This window comes from Girardinichthys multiradiatus, chromosome 11 (assembly GCF_021462225.1).
Source record: "Girardinichthys multiradiatus isolate DD_20200921_A chromosome 11, DD_fGirMul_XY1, whole genome shotgun sequence".
Taxonomy (NCBI): domain Eukaryota; kingdom Metazoa; phylum Chordata; class Actinopteri; order Cyprinodontiformes; family Goodeidae; genus Girardinichthys; species Girardinichthys multiradiatus.
Window position 1 is genome coordinate 39,287,475 of NC_061804.1, and position 15,255 is coordinate 39,302,729.

At 40.4% G+C, this 15,255-nt stretch overlaps 1 protein-coding gene across 1 annotated transcript in view; it reads left to right on the forward strand.

Annotated features, from left to right (window-relative positions):
- The window catches only part of dgat2 (diacylglycerol O-acyltransferase 2), an 11,754-nt gene extending 1,124 nt beyond the window's left edge, over nt 1-10,630 (forward strand). Inside the window, exons 2-8 of the mRNA XM_047379442.1 lie at nt 1,151-1,279; nt 1,441-1,548; nt 4,071-4,141; nt 7,006-7,210; nt 7,921-8,095; nt 9,307-9,491; nt 9,820-10,630. Of these exons, the coding sequence (XP_047235398.1) occupies nt 1,151-1,279; nt 1,441-1,548; nt 4,071-4,141; nt 7,006-7,210; nt 7,921-8,095; nt 9,307-9,491; nt 9,820-9,974 (1,028 nt within the window). The 3' untranslated portion in view covers nt 9,975-10,630. The remainder of the gene's footprint in view (nt 1-1,150; nt 1,280-1,440; nt 1,549-4,070; nt 4,142-7,005; nt 7,211-7,920; nt 8,096-9,306; nt 9,492-9,819) is intronic.
- The last annotated feature ends 4,625 nt before the right edge of the window (nt 10,631-15,255 follow it).

A 15,255-nucleotide genomic window follows, 5' to 3' on the forward strand; every position in this document is an offset into this window, starting at 1 on the left:
TCTCACTATGATATTGAACTGAAGTGCATTAGTTCAGTACACAGTTATGGGCTGCACATGCTCTGCTAATTTAAAGAAAGCATCTTTAAAGCAAAGGTTCCAAACTGACCCTGAACAACTGCAACTAAACCATAGATGCATCCTAACTAAATGTATTTCCATAACTGACCATATGGGCAAATTTCAGAATTTACATATAAAAAACAGTCATGTTGCTGTGAAAAATGTCAATTTTTATATTTTTTAAGAATAGTACCTGCTTTCAAGAAACAAATTAAAACATATGTTATTTGTCACCCTCTCTAGCTTCTGTTTGCATCATGTCAGATGCATTGTGGTATGCTCACTCACAGCTGTAAGCACACAACAAGCCGTTGTATTTGCTCATCAGGTGTAAGAGAACCCAGGGTCAGGTGGACTGTTGTACTTCTGCAGTTCTAGCTTTTTTTCTAGATAACAAGTTGGTAAAGCTTTAAGGGCAGCCATGCAAATAGTTTTCCACTCCATACATTACACTATCAAGGGAGGGATGCAGTCAGTTGCATCCCCCCCCAACCCCCTTAAAAATGTGTTTAGCAAGAAGTGAGAAATGTCTTTCTCAGTAGCTACATGAGCAGATTTAGCCAGCTCTGATGCACGTTCAACCAGTGGTAGTCTTAAGTAGCTGGAGCATCCTAGTTTACAGGTATTACTAACTACGAATCCTGGAGGTAGGTTATTTTCAGTGTGCCTGGTGGGGATTAGTTGCCAGCGTTTTCCTGGGGTGAGCTGTTTCCTTATTGGCTCTCAGCGTGAAGAGCTTTAGTAGCTGTTAATGTGGCCACTTTGTCGTCAGTCCTCACATGTGCAGTAGCCACATGGCTTTGATCGTTTGGATCAGTCAGTAAAAATTGGTGGTAAGTATCTGAGGCAGTCCTTTTAAATGAAACCATTGTATACTCTTTCTGGGAAATATTTACCTCGTTTAGTTTCATGTCCTTTTTGGACTCGATTGAACTATTTTCCATCACCACAACAGAAGCTTTTCTTTGTCAAGAAAGAGCTAACACTATGTAATCAGTTAAATAAAATAACATAAAAAGATTTTCGGCTTTTCCCACTTGATTGTAATGCATGCAGATTGAGCTCATCTTGCTTGTTTTGTGTCCAGGAACCGGCTCCACCATCCTCTCCTCCCTGCAGGACCTGCCCACAGCGTTGTGGCCCTGCAGTTCCAAGATGAAAAAGCATCTGCAGGTCATCTCCGTACTGCAGTGGGTCATCTCCTTCTTAGCCATGGGTGAGTGTTTGTGTGTTAGCTCATTAGTCTCAGCTTAAGAAGGCCAAACCACAAGTGCTTGCTTTGTAACCCGTCGGCCTTATCTCCTCTTACTCTGACAAGTGTAAATAAATTTAAATGTGATTTAAAGTACTCTTGTTCTGTTTTGCCTCTGTGTCTAGGTATTGCCTGTACGTTGTTGTTGATTTACATGTTCTGCACTGATTGCTGGCTAATTGCTGCCCTTTACACCGCCTGGCTCATTGTTGACTGGAACACCCCGAAACAAGGTAGAAAACAAGTGTATACATGAAATTATGTTGCTGACACCTGCGACATCTTTGTAAGGTGTGATCGTACGTGAGTGCATGCAGGGACATTGTTGGGTTGTCATCATGATGTCATGTAAAAAAACTACAGTGACTAACTCTGTATTACCAAGGCATTGGGTAATCCCCTTCGTAAAGATAAAGAAACAAGAAATGCATTGTGTCTTGAATGAGTCCTCTTAGGAAATCATCAGAACATGGTGTATTTCCTAACTGCTTCAGTAGGCTTTTTGACTAACAGTGCAATTTCACTGCCCGTCTGAGACGAGAGGCTGGCTACCAAATGATTTTTTTGGACCAATATCAGTCCATCAGCTGACTTGGTTTCCAATTTATGTGCTTAGAAAAAAGTGAATCGTCAAATTTTTACAAACAAGTCAGTGGCGTTGTGAAGCACAGTTTCCATCAGCTTAGAAATATAACAAAATAAAGATATTTTTATCTCTCAAGGACAAGAAAATAAACTTTTTGCATCTATTTGTGGAACATTGTAACTCTTTTCATGTGGTTCTCAATTAGTCCAACAGGTTTGTTCAGATTGTAGCTGCCAAACATTGAACTGGTATGAGTGAGAAAAGTAACATTTAGCTTCATTTTTCTTTTCCCCTGGTTATCAGTGTTCTGTTCAGTGTTGCTTGCTTCTAATTCCTGTGAGATGCTTTTGATGCATACTTCTATTCTGAATTGATTTAATAGTCAGGTATTTTACTTCATAGACAAAAAAAATCAGTTAAGTCCTAAAATATAGCAATGTGAAGCTTGTGGAAGGATAACAAAACTCTGTAATAAAAAGCAATTCCATCAAGTACAAATAGAATTTATGGGAAATTGAAAATTGTATAAAGTCAAGTCAAGTTTATTTATATAGCGCTTTTCAGCAACAAGGCACTCAAGGCGCTGTACATAAGGAAAAACATTACAATGATACAGAAAATCAAACAACAGAGGTAATAAAAAAAAAAAGAATAGAATGATGGATAAGAAAATGAAAGGAAAATTGGACTGAAAACTTAACTAATAATGTTTATAGAACACATTCAAAGCCCAATCTAAACAAATAAGTTTTTAATCTTGATTTAAAGCATTTTAGGGTTTCGGCGCTTTTACAGTTTTCTGGGAGTTTATTCCAGATTAGTGGAGCATAAGAACTAAAAGCTGCTTCTCCATGTTTGGTTCTGGTTCTGGTTCTGCAGAGTAGATTTGAGCCAGAAGACCTGAGAGGTCTGGGTGGTTGATACACTGACAACAAGTCTGTAATGTATTTTGGTGCTAAGCCATTCAGTGATTTATAGACTAACAGAAGTATTTTAAACTCTATTCTCTGAGCTACAGGGAACCAGTGTAGGGACTTTAGAACCGGGGTGATGAGCTCCACTTTCTTAGTTCTAGTGAGGACGCGGGCAGCAGCATTCTGGATCAACTGCAGTTGTCTGATTAACTTTTTAGGCAGATCTGTGAAGACACCGTTGCAGTAATCAATTCTTCTAAAGATGAACAAATGAATTAGTTTTTCAAGGTCCTGCTGAGACGTTAGTCCTTTAATCCTGGAGATGTTCTTTAGGTGATAGAAGGCCGACCTTGTTACTGTCTTTATGTGCCTCTGAAGGTTCAGGTCTGAGTCTATCACTACACCAAGGTTTCGAGCCTGACTGGTGGTTTCTAGCTGTATTAACTGAAGCTGTGTGCTAACTTTTAAACGCTCTTCCTTTGGTCCAAAGATTATTACTTCAGTTTTGTTTTGATTCAGCTGAAGAACGTTTAGGGCCATCCATGCATTGATTTCTTCTAAGCATTTACCCAGCGCTTGAATGGGTTCATGGTCACCTGGTGACATTGTAACGTATAGCTGTGTGTCGTCTGCATAGTTATGATAACTTACGTTGTTGTCTATTAAAATCTGAGTTAGGGGGAGCATGTAGATAGTGAATAGGAGGGTCCCTAAGATGGACTCTTGGGTAACGCCACATGTGATTTTTGTGGTCTCTGATGTAAAGTTACCTACTGACACAAAAAGTCCCTGTCCTTCAAGTAGGATTTAAACCAATTGAGTGCTGTACCAGAAAGGCCGACCCAGTTTTCCAGGCACTCTAATAAAATGGAGTGATGCAGCACTAATGTCCAATAATATCAGCACTGTGGTTCTTCCACAGTCTGCATTTCTACGGATGTCATTGAACACCTTGACAAGGGCAGTCTCTGTACTGTGGTGAGCAGGAAGCCTGACTGGAAGACATCGAAGCAGTTAGTTGTTGTTAGGACGTTGTTTAACTGTTGAAACACAGCTTTTTCAATAATCTTCCTGATTAAGAAAGTTTTCTCAGGGATTTAGTAAACAAAAATAATTCTAATGATCCTGACTAATGTAAAGCAGGAAAAGTTGGTCTGATTTAATGTCTGACAGTGAGAAAAAGCTAAGTCTGTAAGTCTTCATTAACTCTAGTCTTCTTTTTGTTATTTCAGTGATGTCTCATTTTTTTCTTCAGGTGGCAGGAGGTCTTCTTGGGTGAGAAACTGGACAGTATGGACATATTTCCGAGACTATTTCCCTATCAGGGTAATTATGTCAACTTTCCAGTGAACTATTGCAAGTTTAAGCAGCTACAGATTTCAAAATTCAGAGGCAAAGCAAAGAAAATGCAACCAAAAGAGAAATAAAACCTGAAAACCTGACTTGTTCTGATTTTGTAGTCAGAGTCAGTAGTGTATGACACAGCAGCTGGGTGAAGGTCTTCTATTATCCTCCTGCAGATAAGCCTTACCAGGGCTGGATGGCGTATCAGCCATCTGCTCCAGAGGTGTCCCTTGTCCCTTGTTAATGATGGAGGGTTCACGTTGGTTTGGAGTTTGAGCCTTTGTTCTGTTTGATAGTACTCGGGTATCTGGTTAATCCTTGCTTAGCCTGCAGCAGGGTGTAATCACACAAAAACACTGGCACAAAACCCATCCACGCTTGCCCCATGCAGAGGCTGGTACAGTAGCTGTCACTGGATGGGCCAAAGGTCAAGGCTGAAGCGTGTTTAAACAGAGGATATCGCCTTCTGATTGTTGTAGTCAGCTGTCGTAGGATTTCTCTGAATCATCAGCTGTTGAACAAAGATGTACAAAACTTCATGAAATGGTTCCCAAAACCGTTTAGAAATGATCTTTATGTTTTAAATGGTTCGCTATTTGGTATATATATTTATACACAAACATAATACACACTGACACTATTTTTAAATATAATTCTGAAACACCAACTTCATGACTGAAGAACACATTCTTTTTGTAGTGCCTTGCAACTGCCGAAGTAAGAAATAAGCAGGAAAATGGGAAAAACCGAGGGAAAACAGGGCCCATTGAACGAACCAATCAATGTTTGTGTGGCCAAAACCCCAATACATTCAAACCTTCTGCTTACAGTCTGCTGATTTACCTGACTTAACTGGACAGGATTTTTAAAGCAAGGCTGAAATTGAAAAAAGGATGTTGATTAAGTCAGGAAGGAATTTTATCTAGTCAACACAAAGTAGTGCATTGTTGTGAAGGGAAAGCAAGAGATGGTTTTCACATTTTTTTAATAATAAATATCTGAACGATATCACGTGTATTCAGCTCCCCTGAGTCAATACCTAGTAGAAACACCATCCCCTGCAATTACAGCTGGTAGTCTTTTGAGGTATGTCTACCAGCTTTCTACATCTGGATCCTGAATTGTATTCCTGTTCGCCTTTGCAGAACACCTTAAATGCAGTCAGACTGCATGGAGAGCATCTGTGAGCATCAGTTTTAAGCTGGATTTAGGTCTAGACTAGGCCATTCATACACATGACTTTGTTTTGATCTAAACCATACTATTGTAACCGTGTGTTGACTGCTGGAAGGTGAAGGTTCCCCCCAGACTCATGTCTTTTGTAGGCTTTAACAGCTTTTCTTCCATTTGTTTCTGCTGTGTTTGTCCATTTACCTCCCTATCAGTTCTGACCAGCTATCCTGTCTTTGTTTCGCCATGGAGATGGTGGTTCAGGTTCATGTACCATGTTAGTTTACTACCTAGCATAGTGTTTTACTTGCCAGCCAAAATGCCTAATTTAGGTCTCCTCTGATCACTGTGAACCAGTTACTATTTAAGTGAGGTCAGAAGGCAGTGATTGCACTTAATTGTATTTAAGGGCCCCTATGTGCAAGGGGTCAAATACAAATGCACATCACACTTTTAAGATATTTATTTGTGAAAAGTTTTATAAACTGTTTAATTTTCTTTCAGCTCCCAGGTATCCACTACTTGATTGGTTGGTGACACAATAAATAAATAAAAATTCCAGGCACCAAGCAGTGCAAAAAAAACAGACACATCAGACATTACAATGCATTGTTTTAAGAACAAAAATCCTGTTTTCAGTTCCATGAGTTTGAGGGAGCTGAGCTTTGTCAATTATATTGATCTGTGCTGTTTGTACTGTGGAACTGCTTGTCTTTGTCCATTTGAGATCCAGCTGGCTTTCCACATGTTTGTCTTGTGTTAGAAATATCAATTCTACTGTGTCCTGCATGAGTCAACGTCAGGCTGAAATGCACACTTACAATAGATCCTCATGAAGTATCCTGCTGCCTCCATAGATAAAAAAGAGAACAAACAGATGTGTGCTGAGGAATCAGTCAGCTGAAGAGCAAGCGGGTTTTATCTGGTGTGATCAACAGGCTGTTATTTATGAGCTGGAAGCCAACAGGTCAAAGTCTGAGCATATGTTTGTGTGGAAGTGAATACAGCAGTAAGTTTGGATTTGGATTGATTGAAAAGTGTCAGATAAACACTGTTCTGGAATCTGATGTAAGCCCAAAAAACCTGAATTACTGCTATATGTTTGCTCCAGCCAGTGAATCTGTTCTCTATTCATTCCCCCTGACTGTACGGGATGTAAGGGTTCACAGCTGCCATGCTATAAGGTGGGATCTTTGTGCACTCTGCAGAGCTTGTAATGCACATTCTTCATTTAGGATTGTGCAAATTTACAACTCGAGAGTGAAATCGAGATCTTGAAATAGTTCAGAAAGGTAAAAGTCCAAAGTTGCCAGACTGAACAGGTGCATGCTATGGACAGTGGGTCAGTAATTTTATGATTGTGTTTGAGGAGAGAGAGGAGATTTCTGTTTGGTTTCAGCTGATAACGATGTCCTAGTTTCTGGCAGAGTTCCCAAATCCTTGGTAAAGACTATTTCTCAAAAACAGTAATATCACAGTCAATATCTAAATGTCGTTTAATGCCTCCCAGCACACAAATAACTCATAAAAAAGGAAAATCGCAGCAGCCCAATCAGTTATTTAACATGAGATTATACTGTAAACAGTTTTCGGACTCCTAACCTGACTATGTTTGTATGAAACCTTCATAAAGACTTGGTGCATCTAGCCTTACGCTCTTTATGTTTGTCTTGCAGCTCATTAAAACCCACGAACTGCTTCCTAGCCGGAACTACATATTGGGCTACCATCCGCATGGTATCTTCTGCTTTGGTGCTTTCTGCAACTTCGGGACGGAAGCAACAGGATTCTCTGAGAAATTTCCTGGGATCAAGCCCTCCCTGGCAACTCTGGCAGGAAACTTCCGCTTGCCAGTCCTTCGAGACTACCTGATGTCTGGGGGTGAGAAACTTTGGGAGGTGCTGGAGTCAAGTTTGACCTCTTGGAATGTTTAATGATGCTGATAATCGTATTTGTCAGAGGGCTGACCCTTGTCCTGTTGTCCAGCTTCAACAGCTTCTGTTTATTGCTGATTTTATTGATTTATAGAACTTAAAGCACTCTGAGTGCTTCATCTTTGCCCAGCGATACCTTCTAGATACTTGGGTTATTGCAGAGTTATACATGTTGTTTTTTTTTTGTTTATATATTTTTTGGCACTAGTGGCCTTTATTTTTATTTTTTTTGACAGTAGGCAGACAGGAAAGAAGGGTAGAGAGAGGGGGAGACATTCGGCAAATGTTGCCGGGTCTGGGACTCGAACCGGCCGGTTTGAGGACTGCAGCCTCTGTATATGGTTGCGCGCCTAACATCTACACCATCAGCACCGTTTATACATGTTGTTTTGATGGAAAACAATCTCCTAGAGTTCTATTTGCTGCTTTTAAAACACATTTAATAAGTATTTATTACAGTTAACATAGAAGTACCCCCTCTTTTACATGTCAGGACATAATAAAAATGATCTGATCATTACCCGGTTCAACAATAATTGAACTTTGAGTATACAAAGCACATTTCCTTTTGCATTTAATGTTTGCAAAATTACTGCATCCTTTGAACCAAATTAACAACTACACCCATTATGTTTCCATATCATTTTTTCATTGCAGGTATCTGCCCAGTGAACAGGAACTCTATGGACTACCTGCTCTCGTGTAATGGGACAGGGAATGCTGTGGTCATTGTTGTTGGAGGAGCAGCAGAGTCTCTGCAATGTGCACCGGGCATGAATTCTGTCACCCTAAAGAACCGCAAAGGCTTTGTAAAGCTGGCCCTGCAGAAAGGGTAAGTGTCCGCTGTAATACTGGGACATAAACACACACCCACACAAGCTTCAAGGACTCAAAATACGAGACTCAGCCAAATCTGTTATGAACATGTCTCTGCTGTGAACCTCAGGAATGAATAAATCCTAGATGATTAACCTTAGAAAGGTTAAAAAAGGCCCAGAGAGAGCGTTACCAAATCTTTTATGAATGTGCCGTGTTGTGTTGAACATCTCGTGGCATGGCCTACCTGTTCTGAAAGGTCAAACAGAGTGAACCGGTCCTGACCTACCCTTAGCAATACATTAATCGCCATTATTAACTGCATTGCTAAGTCATCTTGGTTTGTCTCTAGCCCAAACATGGCTGGATTATCATATCACTGGGTGCACCTTTTTCTAAGAAGCTTAGAGCTTGCTCGAAAAAGACATGCAGTTATGTAGACCTCCATTCATAACAAGTAGGTTAACATTTTAGCCCGCAAGTCAGGAGTGTTAAGTTCAGGGCACTTTGGACACACTTTCTAGAACTAGTTAAATGCTTATAAAATAGGAATGATGATGCAATCAATTGAATTTCCTGTTAAGAAGGAAACTAGTCTTGAGGGTGATATTCTTGTAAAATCCTAAAAATGTTGCGTCAGACTACTGGAGAAGGTAAGCAGATGAACTATCCTTAAAATTCTCCAACTAAACGTCAATCCTGAAAGTTTTTAATTTGTACAATCCCCTTGCACAATTGTTGTGCCTCGCCAGAACAAAAACTCAAGTGTTTCTGCAGAATAGCCCTGAAAATAGCCTGCTAATGCCAACGGTGTTTTTGTGTGACCCAAACTGACTTTAGACATTAAGCCAGCTGTAAACAAAAGCCAAACCCACCTGCTTTTGGTTGTTGTTGTCAAGTTAAAGCTTGGTTAAGTAGAGATGTGTACTTACACTGAGCCCTCTAATGATGATTGTTTTCCATGCCAAGTCATTTTCTGAAATAATGATTATATAACAATTAAAACATAAAAACTTATAATGTAGGTTGTTAAACTAACTGGATAACACATCAGTTATGTGCAACAGATGGAAAGAAATGCTGTTTAATAAAGGAACTTCTAAATCAACATTTGCCAATGGAGACCAGTAAAGGCTAAATATTCCTCTTTTCCACTCTTTTTATGGTTTCTAGGTTTAACTTTCCAGAATGTTAAAATTAAATGAGTTACTTTCTCTGATCTTTTAGGTCTGACCTGGTTCCTGTGTATTCTTTTGGAGAGAATGATGCCTACAAGCAGGTGATCTTTGAGGAGGGGACCTGCAGGAGAGCTCTGCAGAGGAGGTTACAGAAGATCTTGGGCTTTGCCCCATGCCTTTTCTACGGCAGCTCCTGGGGAATCGTGCCTTTTTGCAATCCTATTACCACCATAGGTGAGGTTTGTTTGCATTAGTTTTAAGATGTGCATTTAGACAAAAAACTGTTTTCTGAGAGTTCGGCACTGTTTTGCAAAATGATTAAGGGATCCCCCCCCACGCACACACACACAATTTTTAACACATTCCTCTGATTGGATGGAGACTGTGAACATTAATTTTCACTGATTATCAACTGGATTTCAATCTGGACTTTGACTAGGCTTAATTGGGTGTCAGGTCGTAAACGTCCAAAATGTTTTATGAGTTTAACAGATAACAGTTAACAAAGCCAAGTTTGTCTCTAAACAGTCCTTTGTCATTGCTATTGGTCTTGTTCTTACAGTTGGTGAGCCAATCACAGTGCCTAAAATTGAGGACCCAACTAAGGAGATGGTGGATCTTTACCATGGAATGTACATCAGGTCTCTCCAGTGCCTTTTTGACAAGTACAAGACCCGCTTTGGTTTGAAAGAGAGTGACATCCTGCACATCCAGTGAGAGGACGAGGAGCTCCTGCTGAACATCCCTCCTCGTCCTACCTCAGCTGTCTGGTTCATCTCTGGACTGTGAAACCATACAAGAATAGATGTCTGCTAAAGAAATCTCCGTTCACTGCAGTGTTCATAAAGTACACTCACACAGCTGGAGCTTGAGCTCAGGAAAAGACTGGCTTCAAGAATGATTGTCTCACTGCAGACCTTTTTTTGGACAGAGTTGCACCAAATATAACATCAAAAAATGTGCGTTTTGGGTTCATTCAGTTTCTCAGAGTAGATTTTTGATATGCACAGTCTCATCAGTGCAGAGGGGGGTAAGCTCCACTAGGTGGAACTGCAGAGAAATTTGGAAAACATGCCAATGTCTTCCACTACCAGTGCATTGGTGACACTTGTTCTTATGCGCTTTTTCACCCTATTACCTGCTAAACGCACAAATAATCCAAGTGGAAAGCACCCTTAGTAATGGGCTGACAAGCCCAAATGTTAATTGAGCCAAAGATGTTTTTCCCACCTCATATGCATTGATTTCTATTAGATGTAAACAGAAAGTATCAATTTTCTACACGCTGGATTGACATTGTAAATGGACGGTACACACGTGCCTGTAATTGTTATTGCCATAAAGTATTAATACAGGTCCTTCTCAAAATATTAGCATATTGTGATAAAGTTCATTATTTTCCATAATGTCATGATGAAAATTTAACATTCATATATTTTAGATTCATTGGACACTAACTGAAATATTTCAGGTCTTTTATTGTCTTAATACGGATGATTTTGGCATACAGCTCATGAAAACCCAAAATTCCTATCTCACAAAATTAGCATATTTCATCCGACCAATAAAAGAAAAGTGTTTTTAATACAAAAAACATCAACCTTCAAATAATCATGTATAGTTATGCACTCAATACTTGGTCAGGAATCCTTTGGCAGAAATGACTGCTTCAATGCGGCGTGGCATGGAGGCAATCAGCCTGTGGTACTACTGAGGTCTTATGGAGGCCCAGGATGCTTCGATAGCGGCCTTTAGCTCATCCAGAGTGTTGGGTCTTGAGTCTCTCAACGTTCTCTTCACAATATCCCACAGATTCTCTATGGGGTTCAGGTCAGGAGAGTTGGCAGGTCAATTGAGCACAGTGATACCATGGTCAGTAAACCATTTACCAGTGGTTTTGGCACTGTGAGCAGGTGCCAGGTCATGCTGAAAAATGAAATCTTCATCTCCATAAAGCTTTTCAGCAGATGGAAGCATGAAGTGCTCCAAAATCTCCTGATAGCTAGCTGCATTGACCCTGCCCTTGATAAAACACAGTGGACCAACACCAGCAGCTGACACGGCACCCCAGACCATCACTGACTGTGGGTACTTGACACTGGACTTCTGGCATTTTGGCATTTCCTTCTCCCCAGTCTTCCTCCAGACTCTGGCACCTTGATTTCTGAATGACATGCAGAATTTGCTTTCATCCGAAAAAAGTACTTTGGACCACTGAGCAACAGTCCAGTGCTGCTTCTCTGTAGCCCAGGTCAGGTGCTTCTGCCGCTGTTTCTGGTTCAAAAGTGGCTTGACCTGGGGAATGCGGCACCTGTAGCCCATTTCCTGCACACGCCTGTGCACGGTGGCTCTGGATGTTTCTACTCCAGACTCAGTCCACTGCTTCCGCAGGTCCCCCAAGGTCTGGAATCGGCCCTTCTCCACAATCTTCCTCAGGGTCCGGTCACCTCTTCTCGTTGTGCAGCGTTTTCTGCCACACTTTTTCCTTCCCACAGACTTTCCACTGAGGTGCCTTGATACAGCAATCTGGGAACAGCCTATTCGTTCAGAAATTTCTTTCTGTGTCTTACCCTCTTGCTTGAGGGTGTCAATAGTGGCCTTCTGAACAGCAGTCAGGTCGGCAGTCTTACCCATGATTGGGGTTTTGAGTGATGAACCAGGCTGGGAGTTTTAAAGGCCTCAGGAATCTTTTGCAGGTGTTTAGAGTTAACTCGTTGATTCAGATGATTAGGTTCATAGCTCGTTTAGAGACCCTTTTAATGATATGCTAATTTTGTGAGATAGGAATTTTGGGTTTTCATGAGCTGTATGCCAAAATCATCCGTATTAAGACAATAAAAGACCTGAAATATTTCAGTTAGTGTGCAATGAATCTAAAATATATGAATGTTAAATTTTCATCATGACATTATGGAAAATAATGAACTTTATCACAATATGCTAATATTTTGAGAAGGACCTGTATATTCTGTTGAGAAGACAAAGGCTTTTTGGTTTGTCCCTCTGAGAAAATTCCGTATGCACCTTTGTAATATTAATGATGCTCCGACGATTGGCTTAGAAAAGCTGGCAATATCAGATTATGTTTAATAATAATCTTTGGACTGTTTCATGTTCTTTCTTCTAAATGGATGGATGTCATATATGCAATGAAAACTGATAATTTTTTGTGTTTTCAAACCTTTTATTTGAAAAGTTTTGAGCAGCAGTAAAAAAGGTGGAGTACGTTTGTGAGATAAACACCGGAAACTTGATGGTTCCAGTATGTAGCGTATAGTAGAACTGTAGCTTAGGTGTGATCAATGAAAATGAAGGGTTGATTCTTGGAACATCTTTGTTAAAAGGATAGTTCAAAACTTTTGAAGTCAGGTTTTGTTAAACCTTTGTAAGGAGTCAATACCGTACCTGACATACCCTCTTTTTAAAACACCCTTTAGAATATATTCAAATTAGTTCATCCTGCAGACTAAAGCTGGGGGCTAGTATTAAATGGGGCCAAGACTAAAGAATACTTTTTTCTGAGAGAACTTAAAAAACATGCCAGCTATTTGTTCATACACCTTTTAATTAAGATTTAAACCACTGTCATGTTTGCTTTGGGTGGTTATTTAGGCTCAAGTAGATGATTACATACACATGAAATTGAGGTAGGAGGTGGTGCGCCACCAATGGTCTTCCTGTGTATAACATTTCATGTGTTTCACACACAAAGATTACTGATGGCTCTCTGCTTCCTACCTCAGTGTCCTGCATGTTAATAAAAATCTGATTGTGCGTAAATAACTGCCCACACCAGCATGGTGATGGTTCAGAACGACATGAAATGGGGTATGCAAAAATCGCTGTTTTCTTTAAGATAGGAATTATTTTAAGATGGAAGAAGTTTGCCCTTGTCTTGGTCCCTCTCTAGTTGTTAGCTTTAGCGGCTAACTAGTCTGGATTTTTACAAAATGAAGTTTGTAAAAAAGTTTTATTCTGCAGGTAAGGTTAACTACTCATAACCTTTTTGACAGAACCTCTCTTCAAACATGTGGAACTATCTCTTTAGGTTATTTAGACTTTCTAGGGATTTCTAGCCACTTCCTATAATTGTGCTGAGAAGAATTGTGACTGTGAGAGTGATCTGAATAAATTAGGCTGCGTCATGTTGATATCAGATGGTAGTCTGTAATAAGGTTGAACAGTTTCCTCTTGTCTCAGCACTGTGGCTTCCTGAGAGTAGTGAAATCCCTCTGTGATATATCTTAGAGCAATAAAAACCGGAGATGCCTTTATGATGGACATTCTTCTATTATTTAAATAAATTTTTTATATGTTTTCAAGAGACCTGGATATGTTTTCTTTTTTTAAACCATTTTCTGTTTTTCTACATTTTCAGTTGCACCACCTGTTACAGCTTGTACGCCATTAAGACTAGAAAACAAAAACAGGTTAAGACATTTTAGATAATTGGAATATTACAGAGACATGTCTAAACTTGTTCAACAACAAAGAACTGAATCATTTTACTTTTGTTTTTAATTAACTGACACTGGTAGCACAGAATCTACATGCCTGACCACAGTGTGGTGCAAAATATTTACACCACTTGAACATTTCTAGATTTGGTCACATTACAGCTGCAAACGTCAATGTACAGGTCCTTCTCAAAATATTAGCATATTGTGATAAAGTTCATTATTTTCCATAATGTAATGATGAAAATTTAACATTCATATATTTTAGATTCATTGCACACTAACTGAAATATTTCAGGTCTTTTATTGTCTTAATACGGATGATTTTGGCATACAGCTCATGAAAACCCAAAATTCCTATCTCACAAAATTAGCATATTTCATCCGACCAATAAAAGAAAAGTGTTTTTAATACAAAAAACGTCAACCTTCAAATAATCATGTACAGTTATGCACTCAATACTTGGTCAGGAATCCTTTTGCAGAAATGACTGCTTCAATGCGGCGTGGCATGGAGGCAATCAGCCTGTGGCACAGCTGAGGTCTTATGGAGGCCCAGGATGCTTCGATAGCGGCCTTTAGCTCATCCAGAGTGTTGGGTCTTGAGTCTCTCAACGTTCTCTTCACAATATCCCACAGATTCTCTATGGGGTTCAGGTCAGGAGAGTTGGCAGGCCAATTGAGCACAGTGATACCATGGTCAGTAAACCATTTACCAGTGGTTTTGGCACTGTGAGCAGGTGCCAGGTCGTGCTGAAAAATGAAATCTTCATCTCCATAAAGCTTTTCAGCAGATGGAAGCATGAACTGCTCCAAAATCTCCTGATAGCTAGCTGCATTGACCCTGCCCTTGATAAAACACAGTGGACCAACACCAGCAGCTGACACGGCACTCCAGACCATCACTGACTGTGGGTACTTGACACTGGACTTCTGGCATTTTGGCATTTCCTTCTCCCCAGTCTTCCTCCAGACTCTGGCACCTTGATTTCTGAATGACATGCAGAATTTGCTTTCATCCGAAAAAAGTACTTTGGACCACTGAGCAACAGTCCAGTGCTGCTTCTCTGTAGCCCAGGTCAGGCGCTTCTGCCGCTGTTTCTGGTTCAAAAGTGGCTTGACCTGGGGAATGCGGCACCTGTAGCCCATTTCCTGCACACGCCTGTGCACGGTGGCTCTGGATGTTTCTACTCCAGACTCAGTCCACTGCTTCCGCAGGTCCCCCAAGGTCTGGAATCGGCCCTTCTCCACAATCTTCCTCAGGGTCCGGTCACCTCTTCTCGTTGTGCAGCGTTTTCTGCCACACTTTTTCCTTCCCACAGACTTCCCACTGAGGTGCCTTGATACAGCACTCTGGGAACAGCCTATTCGTTCAGAAATTTCTTTCTGTGTCTTACCCTCTTGCTTGAGGGTGTCAATAGTGGCCTTCTGGACAGCAGTCAGGTCGGCAGTCTTACCCATGATTGAGGTTTTGAGTGATGAACCAGGCTGGGAGTTTTAAAGGCCTCAGGAATCTTTTGCAGGTGTTTAGATTTAACTCG